General features: G+C 43.1%; 1 protein-coding gene across 10 annotated transcripts in view; it reads right to left on the bottom strand.

Annotated features, from left to right (window-relative positions):
• atp9b (ATPase phospholipid transporting 9B) overlaps positions 1-15,988 on the bottom strand; it is a 61,836-nt gene that overhangs the window by 6,982 nt on the left and 38,866 nt on the right. For all 10 annotated transcript variants that reach the window (XM_054763265.1, XM_054763266.1, XM_054763261.1 and 7 more), the window contains exons 14-27: positions 10,527-10,639; positions 10,201-10,446; positions 8,209-8,370; positions 8,021-8,113; positions 4,966-5,049; positions 3,897-4,067; positions 3,727-3,825; positions 3,552-3,641; positions 3,335-3,479; positions 2,207-2,271; positions 1,979-2,134; positions 1,741-1,805; positions 1,538-1,646; positions 1,422-1,479 (exon numbers count right to left, since the gene is read on the bottom strand). In XM_054763265.1, the coding sequence (XP_054619240.1) occupies positions 1,422-1,479; positions 1,538-1,646; positions 1,741-1,805; positions 1,979-2,134; positions 2,207-2,271; positions 3,335-3,479; positions 3,552-3,641; positions 3,727-3,825; positions 3,897-4,067; positions 4,966-5,049; positions 8,021-8,113; positions 8,209-8,370; positions 10,201-10,446; positions 10,527-10,639 (1,656 nt within the window). The remainder of the gene's footprint in view (positions 1-1,421; positions 1,480-1,537; positions 1,647-1,740; positions 1,806-1,978; positions 2,135-2,206; positions 2,272-3,334; positions 3,480-3,551; positions 3,642-3,726; positions 3,826-3,896; positions 4,068-4,965; positions 5,050-8,020; positions 8,114-8,208; positions 8,371-10,200; positions 10,447-10,526; positions 10,640-15,988) is intronic.

Here is a 15,988-nt window from a genome sequence, read left to right as displayed (position 1 = left end):
AGTAATCCCTCGTTTATGGCGGTTAATTGGTTCCAGAGCCGTCCTTTTTTATAAATGGAATATTTTGGTAGAGCATAGAAAACCTGTTTACATACTTCTAAATATAAAGTTTACCATTATTTGAAACTTCAAGACATGAAATAACATGCACTTCTATTCCTCAAGATGCTAGACATAATAAGAAAAAATAAGACATATAAGATATAAATAAGACTTGTGTCCGTGTGCGTTGCTGTAAATGTGTTACGGTGCTAGGGAGGCAGACAGAAAGTGACATCAGGGGTTCAGCCTTGAGTTGCTTTTTGTTTGTTTTCTTTAGCTTGGCCGCAACAGTAGCCCGAGTTAGGGAGGGATCATTCAAACCTGCATTATAAGCCTGTTGTTCGAGTCTGGTGCTTTTGTATCTCACCCAACATTACAGTAACATTACCGACACCTGGTGACCAATGTAGAATACTACATCTCATTAATATAGTAGATATAATAACAGATAATAAGACATATTAGACATAAATAAGACATAAGACTTTTCCTTACGGTTTCTGTGCAGTACTTCCGATATTGGCTATTGTCTCATCACTAAAATTTCTGACACCTAGTGACCAGTGTTGAGTACTACATATCACATTGTCTTCTGAATGCCTTACATTTGTATTTTACTTCATTTAGCCGTTTTTATTCGTGGAAATGCTTCACTCAGGCACAAAATACAATTTGTTTAAATATGCACATTTTTTGACTACTAGTAGGGCCATATTCAACCCCGAAACAGTATGATTTATTAATTAATACCGTGATGAGGGTGAAGCTCCGAAATTTGAAGCATAAAGTGGAGAGGGATGACTGTAATTGTAATTTAAATGTAATTTTAAAAAAAAATCATGTAATGAAGATTTGCCAGTTTGCAAACTAATATATTTACAAAGAATTTATTTTCATATTTTAAAGAATTTATCTGCTGTATTTCAATAGCTATTCTTTTACACAACACAAACTGTAGCTGATATCCTAAAACTGATGATATCATCACCTTCCCATGGAGCACATTCCAGCTGTGTAATAAACTGGCCTCTACTTCTCCCTAATATTTCCTTTTTTTAACCCTCTTTTCTCTCCCGCCTGCCTCCTCCCCATCACCGGCTACTGGCCTTTAATTAATTAAAAAAAAAAAAAAAAAAAAAAAAAAAAAAAAAGAACAGTGGCGCTGTCAGGAAGTCATGCCTGAGCAGAATGGCAGACCTTTCCCACCGGCGGCATGGCTTAGCGGTTCCAGAACTATCCTTTTACACGCATTGTAAGAGCGGATGGTGGCTGGAAACTTAAGACACTGAGAAACGGGCTAAGTGAGAGCGGCGGGTGGGGGCAGAAATGTGATGTTACACTAAGAGAACTGCAGATAGATTCATGGATGCAGTGCTTACCTTGATAGACGCTGATCAAAACCCAAATGAGGAACGTCTTGAACGACAGTGAACGTCCCTGAGGGCGGGAAGGGGATCAATGAAGATTGCTTGATGGTTTTAAAAAAACAGTGTACCTTGGTGAGGTCTTTGTAGAGCTCCGGGTAGAGCAGTGCCATCTCAGGCTTGACATCCTGGTCCAGCACCAAGGAGAAGACGGGGAACATTGTGTAGATGGTGGCATAACTGCACAGAAAGGGGGGTTAGGAGGTCACCCTGATGTTTACTCACAAGTCTGTTGTAGCTGCACACGTGCTAACAGTGGAGAAAAGATAATTACCCGACCATGAGGAATCCCTGGTACAAGGGAACCGAGGCAAAGTAGAATACCGAAGAGAAGACGGCCTGAGGGATGGCAGAAATTTCAAATTAAAACTTCACTACATTTTTTTAAAATGTTTTTATTTTTTTTTATTAAAAATAAATATAATACATTTTAATTAAAAATAAATACAAATCAAAACAAAATAAACCCTTCACCACATTCAGCTGAGATCCATCCAAAGCAGAGCGGGTACCTGCATGACTGAGATGATCATGCCTCGGTGCATGACAAACTGACCCAAGGCCGCTGAGCGCTTGTAGCTGTTCCTGCCGTGCACCATGAGAAGACGCCCAATGTGCTTGAACTGCGTGATGGAGAAGTCTGCCGCCAACGACGCTTGCTTCCCTTCCTGGTGGAAGAAGAAAAACAATGACCCAGGGCAACTTGGCAGTGTGAGACAGTTAAATGAAGCATAAGTTACCTTTCCTTCTATTCCGATACCACAATCTGCAGCCTGGATCATGCTGACGTCATTCCCACCATCACCTGTAGCACAAAAGAACAAAATATATAGTACCACCACTTCATGCCTCAAATTTTGTAGCTTCTCTATCAAAAATATATTAATTAATAAATTATGCCATTTACTGGTTGAATACCGCTTATTATTAGTCATAAAATATCCATATTTAAGTACATTTCATGTATTTTTGCTTAAATTAAGGATTTTCAAGCATAAAAATGGCTAAATGAAGTAAAATACAAATCTAAAACATTCAGAAGACCCATTCAAAGATGTTGTGATGATATGTAGTACTCAACACTGGTTACTAGGTGTCAGTAATGTTACACCGATGAGACAATAGCCACTGTAAGAAGTACTGTACAGAAACGTACAATACAAAACAAAACATTGCGTCATATCAGCCTGCATCTCAAATCTCCGATGTTGGCACTCCTATACAAGCAGTCGATTCCAGACTCCGCCCCAGCACATCTAACCAGCAGCGACCAGATAAAGCCCACAGCAACCACAGTGTTTGCTAACAACGCAGCAAGCAGCAGGAGTGATATCAACCACGTGGCAGTAAAAAGACGGGAAAGTTTAATACGACCAAGCTCATCGCGCATATGAAGCGGCATCACACAGAAAACTCCCACGGGACGGCAAAAAGTCATTAGCTATAACAGAAAAGAGCGTGGTGAGTAATGTCAGGTTTAAACCTCGAACCTCGCCGTATTATGCCTCACGAGCTGCCACGATATTGCAGATAAAACTATACCCCACATAAAGAAGCATATGGGTAATTTTGAGTTGTGTTGATCATGCCTTTTCTAACATTCCACACTACAAAATAAGTCCTAAAAGCATGTATGATTCGTGTCAATGTCTGATCAATATCAGTTTTAGCCGATATACAAGGCTGCATATCGATATCAACTCCCGTAGAACAGGAAGTAAATGCAATGCGTCTTTAAATTTCAAATTAGTACGGAAGTACTCCATCCATATCTCCCGGTGAGAAGAGAAGGGAGTGTTTATGTAATGAAAGATGATGTTACATCTTAAAAAGGAATGCTGGGATTTCCCGAGGGAGGCCCTGCCCACCTATTGCACAGGTCCTGTTGGCAGTGTGCTGCTGGAGGAGCGTGACAATCTGGGCCTTCTGGGTCGGTGAGCATCGACAGCACACCACGGCCGGGCACTGGCAGGCCAGCTCCACAAACTCGTGCTCGTAGTAGCGCAAGCACACCTGCGGCAGGAACATCTCGCTTTAGATGCGCTTGTACCGTACATTATGGTGCATGGCACTGCCTGCAAGTACCTCCAGGGAGTCTCCAGAGATGACCAGGGCACAGTCATGCTTCCTCCTGAAGGCGTTGAGCTCCAGATGGGCCTCTCCTCTGTTCGACACCTGCATTGAGAAGCAAAAAGACTCCTAGTTAACGCTGATGAATCTTGTTATACTGTAATTGCAAAGGGTGAGTGAAAGCATGTACTGGTCGGAAAACATGGATGTCTTGGTTGCGGGAGACCAAGTGTGAGCTTTTGGCGATGCACGTTGCCGTTTCCAGCTTATCCCCGGTCAACATCCAGATCTGAACACACATAAACAACAATGTATTGTATTGTTGTGCACGGTGAACTGGCGTGACATCATCACCCTGACCTTGATGCCAGCGTTCCTGAGCAGCTCCAGCGTGGGCCTGACATCTGCCTGAAGCTGGTCCTCCACACCCGTGAGACAGAGGAGCTCCATCTCTCTCTCCAGGCTCTCTACCACGGCCGCCACCTTCAGGGCTCGGTCGTGGATGCTCAGCTTCGCCTGGTTGTAGCGGTTCTGCACGCAGGAAGGAGGTCCACTCGTGTTTTTCCATGCAGAGACAGTCTAAACACACTTTGATACATTTTGTACATTAAAGATGCTCTAACCAATCCAATGTAGGTCAATTATGTGCTAAGTTATCTGAACAAGACATCTTAGCTTCATGTTATACCTGAAAAATCCATCCATCCATTTTCTATACCGCTTCTCTACCGCTTATATAATAGTAATTATTATTTTAATATAATAACTAAAACCTAATTTGTAAAACCTAATTTTTTATTTTATAATAATTACCTTTATTTTCAGAATGTGCCATGGGGAAATAAAAAAAGAGCTGCGGGCCGAGGTGCACTTTGGACACCCGCGTTAAAAAAACAAATAAATAAAAGTACAGGTGGTCCTCATGTCATGACAATCCATGGTTAAAATGCACTCCCATAAATTTATAATACTGTACAAGAAAAGATGTATGCGTGTGTCAAAAATACATCACTTTTGAGGGCTTTTCCTCATTATCTTTTCAACTTTAACATCCATTATGTCTCCCAAGCCTAAGACAGGCTCTTCTGATGGTAGCGCATCAAAGAAAAGAAAAGTGAAAGTGATATTAGACATCATAAAATGCTCAAAAAGTGGAGAAAAGGTGAGCGACATTGGCTGCATGCCTGGTCAAACGTCAGGTTCGACCGTCATGAAGGATAAAGACTGTATTTTTGAACATGTGAAAAGATCTGCTCCTAGGTACCAACAGGCAACCGCAGGCATAAAAGAAAAGCTTGTATTTCATCTTGTTATGTTCTTCATGTCTTCTGTGTAAAGTGTACAGACTTAGGTGTTCATTTAGGTATAAGTGCCGACTTAATGATCTTGTACTCATGAGTGGTAGGTGCGTGCCAGAGCGGGCGGGTACCTCAAAGTCCTGATATTGCTCCTCAGACAGCGACTTCTTGGCCACCACCAACGTTCTCAGACCTTCTCTGGCCATGTTGCCACACTGGAAGAAACCACAAAGTTCATTCAATCAAAAGAGAGTATATATATATATATATATATATACACTGCTTAAAAAAATTAAAGGAACACTTCGAAAACACATCAGATCTAAACTGGGGGAAAATGATCTTGAATATCTTTCCTGATAATAAGTGGGTGATGTATTAGTAACAAAATGATGCCACATCATTTGATAGAAATGAAAATGATCACCCTATGGGGGGGGGGGGGGGGGGGGGGGGCAGGGCACCAGTGGTGTAGTTGCCAATTCTGGTGGTCTATGGCAAATGCCAATCGAGCTCTACGGTGCTGGGCAGTGACCACAGGGCCCACTACAGGACGTCGGGCCCTCAGGCCACCCTCATGGAGCCTGTTTCTGATTGTTTGGTCAGAAACATTCACACCAGTGGCCTGCTGGAGGTCATTTTGTAGGGCTCTGGCAGTGCTCATCCTGTTCCTCCTTGCACAAAGGAGCAGATACTGATCCTGCTGAGGGTTGAAGGACCTTCTACGGCCCTGTCCAGCTCACCTGGAGTAACTACCTGTCTCCTGGAATCTCCTCCATGCGTTCAGGTACCGCAGTGATGCCCTGGTCCAGATCTGGGAGGAGATCCCCCAAACACCATCCGTAGTCTCATTAGGAGCATGCCCCCACGTTGTCAGGCATGCGTACAAGCACGTGGGGGCCACACAAACTACTGAGAATCATTTTGAGTTGCTACAATGACATTTTAGCAAAATGGACCAGTGTGCTGCATCATTTTTTCACTTTCATTTTTGGGGTGTCTTTGATTTCCCCCCCTCTATAGGGTGATCATTTTCATTTCTATCAAATTATGTAGCATCATTTTGTTACTAATACATCACCTACTTATTATCAGGAAAGATATTCAAGATCATTTTTCCCCCAGTTTAGATCTGATGTGTTTTCGAAGTGTTCCTTTAATTTTTTGAGCAGTGTATATACTGTATATATGCACTCCTGCCATTGTGACCAACAACAAGATGAGTCAATGCAAAATAAAAATAAAAAAAAGGCCTCCGGATGGACGGCGGTTTATTTTTTGATATGAGGCTGATTGGTTATTGACGAGTGCAACAGTGGGACATCATTACCACTGTTGTTTGAGAATATGACATACTGTAATTACTTATCTGGGTCACTAATTAAATCAAAAGCCGCCTCCGGTGGTGCCCGACTCAATAATGCCAATATAATTATGAACATGCGCGTACGACACCCTTCGACCAGCCAACCCGAGTCGACGCAGCCCGTTGATCTCCTGATGAATGTCCTGATTAGCAGAAGTTATTGACGGGGGTTGGGGGGGATAGGGGAATAATAACTCCTGAAAAATGTATGTGTTGTTTATGCTGATACTTCCACGCGTGGGCATCATGTGCAGCAAGACATCAGAGTGCGGTTGCGTTGCTTTTTATGAATGGAACTTCTTTGTTTCTGTACTGTACTGTATTTTATTAGGGATGTAAATCTCTCTGGTAGACAATTCAATATGCATCTAGATGCACGGGTTAGGATATGATTAAAAAACAATATATTTTAAGAACAGAATGATTTGATCTAGTGTACAAACAATACGATTCTATATGATTCAACGGTTACATTTGGTGATGTTGACATGAATCTTACATTATAAAACAATGTAGCCAATGTAGACATTAGAAGCGCTCAGAGAGCGTAGACCTCCGCCAAGCACCATAATTCACCCCGTATTGTGATTCACACCAAAATAATAATACTATATTTTTTGGATCAGTCTTTGATATTTTGTAGAACCTGTTGGAAACTTTTTTTTTTTTTTTTTTTACCATTTTTTGTGGCCCAAATGCCACAGTGTTAAGGAATCCTTTAATAGATTCCTGGATCCAGACGGTGATCCGGATCACCCCCAAAATGTAACCACTTTTCTCATATCCCATTTCTGACAATTCCTGAAAATGTAATCCAAATCCAAGTTATTTTGAACACAAACAACAGATAAATGCAGGCAAAAACATAACCTCCGCGCTGCACTTGAGCTGTGCTTGGCGGAGGTAATCCAATTCTATAAAAGTGGCATTCTTACAGTATTTTCAAATGTGTAAAAGAGCATACCATATCCCCAAGCATGCTGTAAGGCAGGAGTCCCCAACCACCCGGCCGTGAGAAATGTTCAGGTGCAATGATAAGAAAAAAAATTAAAAAAATAAAATAAAATCTGTAAATTTATCATTGAATTTTATGTAATGGATTGCAACTTTGTAAATATGGGCCATTATTTTATTTAAAAAATAATATACAGTTAGAAATCCCACATTTTTTGGATGTTTAAGTTCTTTGTTGTGAGCGGCGACTAACTTTGTCCCACACCGCACATATAGACTACTATACTGTATTTTCCCCCTTTTTGCTTTCCCCTCATATTTGGTCCCAAATGCTGATAGTATGTGGGAATGCATGAAGGTAAGATTTGATGACCTTATTGAGTGCTAATGTGTATATTTGTTCGGCGCATCTCTCTGAAAAACAAACTCCAGGCTTGTGCTGGTGGATGGTGGCTTACTGCTTTTAATGTGATGTTGTTCCTGTCTTACATAATAAATAAGATAAATTATATCGCTGTAATGTGCTGATGTGTTGAAAATCTTTGTCGGTGACAAGCTAGCGAGCTGCTAATGCTAGTATTTAGATCCATTCTCATCTTCAGTCATGCTAAGGTACAGCATGCGTGACAATCGTTTCGCTGTCAGTCCAGGCTCTCGCGTTGTTTTAGAGACAGACTTTCAACCAGTTGGTTGCTAGTCTTGCGATACCCGGTGCATGTCTCTAAAATCCATTCATCTAAGGATTTATGGCTGACTGTTATTGGTCCGGTAGGCTACTTACCAATGCAACGTCATCTCTCGCTTGTCAAACCAGATAGCCTTGTATCGGTGTACCATTCACGACCCTAATTTCTACCAATCTTTACCTCCTCTTCCAGCCAATCATTGTACTGGACGATGCTCGCCATGGCGACGTCGGCGCCCTTCATGTAGAAAGTAATGTCCCCCGTCAACTCCTCCTGGATCACAACGCAAACAGTGAAAGCCGTGCACGCGTGCCCATCATACAGACCTGGACAAAGGATGTTTGTGAAGTCTGTGCGTCTCCGCTCACCCTGACGATGATGCCCATGCGTTTGCTCTCAGATGTGAAGGGGAAGATCTGCAGGATGTGGAAGGACAGGATCTGTCCGGAAGGAGTCTTCAGCTGCAGGGAGGTCAGGTCTCTGTTCACCAGGGTCAGGCCGACGCTCTCCGTCCAACGCACCAGCGCCACCTGTCCGTGTACACAAACATGTTGAGCGGACCACCACTGCAAACTTGCTTTTTAAAATGCTTTGTGTCCCTTTGATGCACGTGATACAAACAGCACACAAGAGAAAACACTATATGAGAGTTATGGGACATCGAGGTCCTCTCTCAGCGCCAGATAAGTGCTTTCCTGTCCCCCCCTCCCCCTTTTCCCCCTCCTCGGCAGGAACTGCGGACCCCCGAGCGAGTGTTCAGCTGCACACGACTCAGCTCTCAATGGCTTCATTTTCAATTTCACTCACTCAAAGGTTGTTATTATACTCTGACCTACAAATTGGAACTTCCTGTTAATACCCCGTCATACATCCCGCTCCCCCCTCCTTTGAGCTCGGTTTAAAAAAAAAAAAAAGGGGGGGGGGGGTGCTTCCTACATTTGCTCAACACACATCTGTGACTCATTATCTGGCGTGTGTGGTTGCATACACAGCATGTGCAAGCCATCCTACAAAGTAGTTATTGCATCTAATCTGCTGTGGTGATTTGCAGATAAGATATTCTCTCAAACGCCAAGTCTGGCTGCCACTCGCAAATTAATATCACATTAGTCAAAGTTCGCAAAGTTCAATATTGTAGATTTGCAATTCAGCATTCACGTCTCAGCAAATTCACAAACTTTTGGAAAATGTCCCACAAAATGGCCGTTTTTTTCTTGCAGAACACATCTCATTCTAAATTGGTAATAATTCATACATACGTGATAAGTTAAAAAAAAGCCAACAATTTTGAGGTGTTTATATGTTTATGCTTCACTAATCATGTTTTTCATTGAGATGTCGCACTTTGTTCAGCGGTCCTTGAACGCAACATAATTGAGAGTAAAGATCTGGTATCGGAAGTATTGATATTTCAGTACTGAGCCGCGCATCACGACTGCATTGTGCATTTAGCATTTAGCTTGTTAGTTTCCGTTGCTAGTGAACAATGACAACTGAAGAGAGAAGGGGAGGGTCCTGCAGCTGAATCTGAGCTAATAATTATGAATCGCTTTTATTTCAAATATTGTTCCGAAATCTGAGGATTATATCAAAATCAAGCTATCAGGAGGGTGTGCAGGAGTGTGCTAAAAATAGACATTTCTATAGGCGTATCAATTACTCGTGGATTTTTGGCATGGCGAAAAGCAGGGATCTACTGTATAGAGAGTGACATGACCAGCAGGCACGCATCAGGGGAGGACCGAGTGTCACTAACAGGCAATGCTGCATTCAATGGCCGCGGGCAAAGAAAGCACAACAAGCGGAGAGCGACAGACACTCACAGGATGAATCCGCTCGTCACCTCTCAGAGAAAATTAAATATTGATCAATCCAAGTGAGTCAATGGACTTAATGTGGTGGGGAGACGGGGGGGGATGTAAATAAATATATACATCAGCCGCGACAAGAGGACAGACAGGCACAAATGGAGAGAGCTTAATCTACAAGTATCATCACTGATTGATTATCTGCTTCCTCAAGGCTGAAAGTCTTTAGCGTTTACGTGTTAGCATGAAGATTAGCAGACAATTCCTCAAACAATCCTAATCCAAGAGTTCAGTCACTGGATGTAAGTGTGTGGGAATACGCTCCTTTAAAGCAGAGCTACGTATTCAGAATGAGTCATAAAGACCAACCGGGACAAATCAAGCTGTGCTGATTACACCTTCGGGGGTCATAAATTCCCAGAAAGCCAATGTAGACATTTAAATATCTTAACCTCCAAGAGGAGGGTGAGAGCCTTTGACTTTCTCCCCCTAAAATGGCAAACTAGCTTTATTTAGAACGAGGGGGGGTGTCCAAACGTGCCCTGTGTTTACCTCGTCGGGGCTGGAGGCCTGGTAGGTGCGGTTGTCATCGCTGAAGTCCCGGTCGGCCTCAGCGGACTCTGTCTCGCCGTTGACACCGCCGTAGGTCTCGTAGACAGGTGTGACATTGTGGCAAAGGGCAATGGCCTTCACCGCCTCGTGAATGCGACTGCTGACGCTCTTGCGGACTTTTGGGCCCAGCGTCTGTGACTTCTGGGATGGCGTGGCGCCACCGGTGCTACCACTGGAGGAGGTCCCCTGGTAAGAAATAAACAACGGGATGCTTGATGTGTTTTTTGTCATCATATAAGTCGGTAATATGATTGGAGGGGCCTCACCTGAGCATACGAGTGGACTATGAGGCTCTGGATTTCATCCATCGTGTCTGTACCGTAGGACACCGTTCCAAGGTGCAGCCGCTTGAAGATCATTTCATTTTGTGTCAAAGTGCCTGCAGGACACACAAGGACAGTTTATTCAACTTTTATTATTCAAATTTATTATTATATATAATTATATATATATGCCGCTTAATCCTCATTAGTGTTGGAGTGAGACAAAAAACATTTGGAACTTGTAATTTAAACAAAAACAACAAAAAAAAAAAGAAATAAGTTGTTTATCACCTGATCAAAAGTTTAAGACGACAGGCTATAAAAGCCCAAATCTGCTCAACATGTTCATTTGCTGTCAGGCATCCACACTGTCATGCACTCCTGATGGCTAAAGCTAAGAAGCTTTCTCTTTTTGAACGTGGTCGGACTGTGGAGCTGCATAAGCAAGGCCTCTCACAGCGTGCCATTGCTGCTGAGGTTGGGAGCAGTAAGACAGTCATTCTACATTTTGTGAAAGATCCTGAGCATTATGGAAAAAAAAGTCAAGCACTAGACCCCCCTCCAAAAAAAAAATCACACCTGCGCTGAGCCGAAGGATCCGACTGCTGTCCATTAAGACACAGGGCGGTCTTCGACCCAAAAAGCACTTTGAAAAAGTAATTTATTGAAAACAATTAAAGTGAAATAGGCGTTTACCAGCTGATCAAAAGTTTAAGACCATCACTCAAAAAATAACAAAAATCTCTCCCAACCAGAACAAAAAATGTTCTCAGTAGGACTCAGTAATGAGTAGCTCCACCGTTCTTGTTAATCACTTAAAAAATTGGTTTGGACATGCTTGATGCGAGTGTTTCCAGGGGAACATGAGAACGCATCTTCCACATGTCGTCGATGTGATGCGCCGTTTCTGTTATGTATGACTCTGTGTCCCTGGAAGTCCAGGCATCACATATTAATGCAACTCGCTCCGGAAAATGCAGATCATCCAGCATATCGTGTTTTACTTCTTTGTACAATCAGGGCAAAGCAACGTCAGTGAAGTGTTGGCGGGACGGTATGAAATAACGGGTCTCTAAAGTGTTCATCACGGAACGAAAGCCATCACCTTCCACCGAGCTCAGAGGGCGCATGTCTTTGCACGGCATCAGCCCCAGAATCCTCAAGGACTGTGCTGACCAGCTCTGTGGAGTTCTCAGGCACTTGTTCAACCTCAGCCTGAGCCTGGAGAAAGTCCCGGCCCTGTGGAAGACCTCCTGTGTGGTCCCGATCCCAAAGACACCACGTCCCAAGGAGCCTAACCACTTTAGGCCTGTTGCCTTGACCTCTCACCTGATGAAGACCATGGAGAGGATTATCCTGCAGCACCTGCGACCCCTGGTGGGCACTCAGCTGGACCCCCTGCAGTTTGCTTACCGGCCTCGGATCAGAGTGGACGACGTAGTGATCTACCTGCTGCACAGATCACTGCTACACCTGGAGGACAGCGGGAGCGCTGTGAGGGTCATGTTTTTTGACTTCTCCAGTGCCTTCAACACCATCCAGCCGTCACTACTCAGAGTGAAGATGGAGAGTGTGGGAGTAGACCAACACCTGACTGCATGGGTTATAGACTACCTCACCAACAGACCACAGTATGTGAGGCTCCGTCACTGTGTGTCTGACATGGTACTCTGCAGCACAGGTGCCCCTCAGGGTACGGTGCTCTCCCCTTTCCTCTTCACCCTCTACACCTCGGACTTCACACACAACTCCACACAGTGTCACATCCAGAAGTTCTCCGACGACACAGCCATCGTTGGTTGTGTTTCAGAGGGGAATGATCTGGAATACAGGACGGTCATCAGGGACTTTGTCAGCTGGAGTGAGCTTAACCAGCTGCAGCTCAACACCAGCAAGACAAAGGAGATGATCATTAACTTCCAGAGGAAAACATCTCACTTTACACCGGTGAACATCCAGGGAGCGGACATAGAGTTGGTAGACAGCTACAAATTCCTGGGTGTTCACCTTAACAACAAGCTGGACTGGTCCGTCAACACCCACGCCCTCTACAAGAAGGGCCAGAGTCGCCTTCACCTGCTGAGGAGACTGAGGTCCTTTGGTGTGTGCAGGACTCTTTTACGGACCTTTTATGACTCTGTGGTGGCCTCAGCCATCTTCTATGCTGTGGGCTGCTGGAGAGGGGGCAGCACGGACAGGGACAGGAGCAGGATAAATAGACTGATCAGGCGAGCTAGCTCTGTCCTGGACGGTCCTCTGGACTCCGTGGAGGAAGTGGGGGAGAGAAGGATGTTGGCTAAGCTGACATCCATCATGAACAACACCTCTCACCCGCTACATGACACTGTTGTTTCCCTGAGCAGCTCCTTCAGCACCAGACTGTTACACCCACGGTGTAAGAAGGAGAGGTTCCGCAGGTCCTTCATACCGACCGCTGTCAGGCTCTACAACACCTGCACCACCTGAACCATGTTGTAGACACTATGCTTTCTTTACACTGTTCTCTTTACTTGTCTTGCTGCTGTAACAAGTAAATTTCCCCGCTGTGGGATAAATAAAGTACATAAAGTACATAATAAAGTACATACAACATATAGTAGGTCACTGAGTGTGTTATTTTGGTGGCACGCGGTGAGCTTGAAGACAATTTGGCTAAATTAGCTTGTTCAAGAGTTAGTTGAGACGAGTCGCTTGTTTTCCCTTTAGCTGCACTTCGCCATGATGTCTGGCAACATGTGCACGGAGGTTCGTGGTGTTTCCGCAGTATTTGATTCTCGCGTAACACATTTTGCAGATGGCGTAGCTTTTGTCATAATCTGGGCCCTGTCTGTGGTGCTGTAAAAGTCAAAATGAGTCCAAATTGCAGATTTATAAATGTGCTTGAGAGCATCTCGTAATTCCCTCTCCATGTTGAAACTTTAGCTGTTCACTAAACACCATGAGAATATAATATAGTGGAATAACTCTCGCGAGATGCTATTATTATTCTGGCGGGCTTGGGTGGTGTGCTGCCAACGCTGCCAGATAGTGACCGGGAGTGTAAGTGCAAGACAAAAGGAACTGCAATGAATACAGTACCCCCAAAATACATATAAAAACATCTGATTCACCTGATATCAATTCAAATCGATATGAGAATCGTGCGATGTAATATCGCGATATATCGCCGAATCGATTATTTTAAACACCCCTATAAACAACTTATTAATAAATTTTTGCTTTTTTCTTTACAGATTTTAATCGTTAAGCATTCTAAAATGTTATCAATACGAAATGACATGGTCTTTACCATTTAGTAGTTCAGATGTTTGTCCACATACACTGCCACTCCTGCTCCACTTTTGTTATTCCTGTAAATGCAGATCATTTCATAACCTTCCAGCTCAAAGTCCATGCCTTTGCTGACATTAATCCAAGTTTCCGAGATTGCAATTCAAGATTCAAGAGTTTTATTGTCATATGCACAGTAAAACTGGTGGTTCTGCTATGCAATGAAATTCTTGTGCTGTTCATTCTCCCAAAAAAGAAAGAAAGAAAAACACAAGAAAATGAAAAAGAACAGAAGAAACATTAATGCCAATAAATTAAGCAACAACACAACCTTGAATTGATTCAAATATGTCTGATGTTATAATTTGCATACACGCTTCTGCTGTTTGTGGATAATTGATATTATGCCGATATTGCCGATATTAATGTTGATGCTGTATTACTCCTCCGTGCAGTAACCACAGTCGTTTCTGATATGAGAGAAAAAAAAAATTGTCCTGATCTATTTTTTCCCCTATTCCATTTGTTTGTGGACTGTGAAACAAAAGGTCCAGTTGTCCAATTGTAGATCTTGTTGTTGTCGTGTTGATATAATCTTTAGTATTTATCCACATCCTTGATGTCTTTGACAACAAGCACTCTGGCATCTGGTCTTTAACTTGAAAATTTTGCAGTTGGCACTCCAAGTACCTTGGATCCTTACCTGCTTCCTCAGATCTCATGCTTTCTTGGCGATTTCAGCGTTGCGTTATGTCTCAGATGCTCATTCATATAGACGTTTATACCCTTCAGCTTCTTTCCCTGTTTCAGAAGTGCGGTTTTGAATTTCCTTGAACTTGACAATGATGACGGGCGTGGTGCTGTTCCTGCCCTAGAGTGGGATGCAAGTGTTGATAGTTTGCATGTCTACATCCACCGCCTTTGACTGTAGAAAAGTGGCAATCTGTAGAAATGACATTCATTTCATCTGGTTCATCTCTATTCCCGACTGTCCTGGCATAAGACCTGGGTTTAATCTGAAGCCCCCTCACGATCACGTCATTCATTTGTGTGTTCTGATCTGTGTCATCAACAGTGTTCTTCAAATGCTCAATGATTTTTTTCTTTTTCGTCATTATCTTGTTTGAGAGTGGCACTCAATGCAGCATTACTATCCTGTAATGTCTTATTCTCCTCTCTCAGGCTGTGTTCCAGATCATCCAGACTCTGTAGTTTCAGTAGTACCAGTTCCACGGTTCTTTGTTGCTTTTTCATCATATCGCTTAATTCTTGTTGCTTTTCCATCATAGCAACAATTGAGTTGGCGACTGCGTCGTCAATCTCTCCAGTAGTGATTCTGCGCGCTTGGACAGCTGGTGCTTCAGAACGTTCAAGTGCTTTCCGGCCAGCCTCTGCAGCAGCGTCGGTATAAATGCCGCAACTTCTTTCTTAGGTGACTCCATGTATATAATCAACTCCGGGGTAGATCGACCCGATCTACTCGAGCTGACATCCTCTTCTCTTCTCATCTCTCTTTGGCATTGTTGCTGTTGCTAAGCAACACCGTGTGTTGGTTAGACTGTTTTGCTTTACAACAACCTTTGGTGTTTAACTCATTGACTGCCAGCCATGTTCAGAGCAGAGAGCGCCATACTGCCAGACCCACAGAATATTGACATTTAGGACTACATAAACATTGAAACTATCTAAAGAAACTTTAGAATCGGAAAAAAAGAGCTAGTTTGTAGCCTTTTTGGGTCTTTAGACATTGGCGGTAGAACATAGGGTAGTTTCAGCAAAAACACCTGATTTTGACCAATAAACAGAAAAAATAGCTTTTTCTGCAGAGAACCAAATTCAAGCAGAGTAACGTTGGGTTCTGCTGGATGTGGGGATGAATCCCTGGTGCTGACCGATCCAGATGGCAGCCACTCGTCAGAAGAATCAGGGTCGGGTTCTGAGTCACCCAACTCAAGATTCAAGATTCAAGAGATTCAAGAGAGTTTTATTGTCATGTGCATAGTACAACAGCAGTTATACCATGCAATGAAAATCTTATTCTGTTCATTCTCCCAAGAAAAGAAAGAAAACAAATGAAAGAATAAGAACATAGAAACATAAACACATAAACATATATACCAATAAATTAAGCAACAACAACAGAAGAGACATTAATACAAGTAAATAATACAAATAAATAAATAAATAAAGTGCTA

The sequence above is a fragment of the Dunckerocampus dactyliophorus genome, chromosome 20 (assembly GCF_027744805.1).
Source record: "Dunckerocampus dactyliophorus isolate RoL2022-P2 chromosome 20, RoL_Ddac_1.1, whole genome shotgun sequence".
Lineage (NCBI taxonomy): Eukaryota > Metazoa > Chordata > Actinopteri > Syngnathiformes > Syngnathidae > Dunckerocampus > Dunckerocampus dactyliophorus.
The sequence above is the reverse complement of the archived record's forward strand: the minus strand, read 5'-3'. Positions and strand labels throughout refer to the sequence as shown.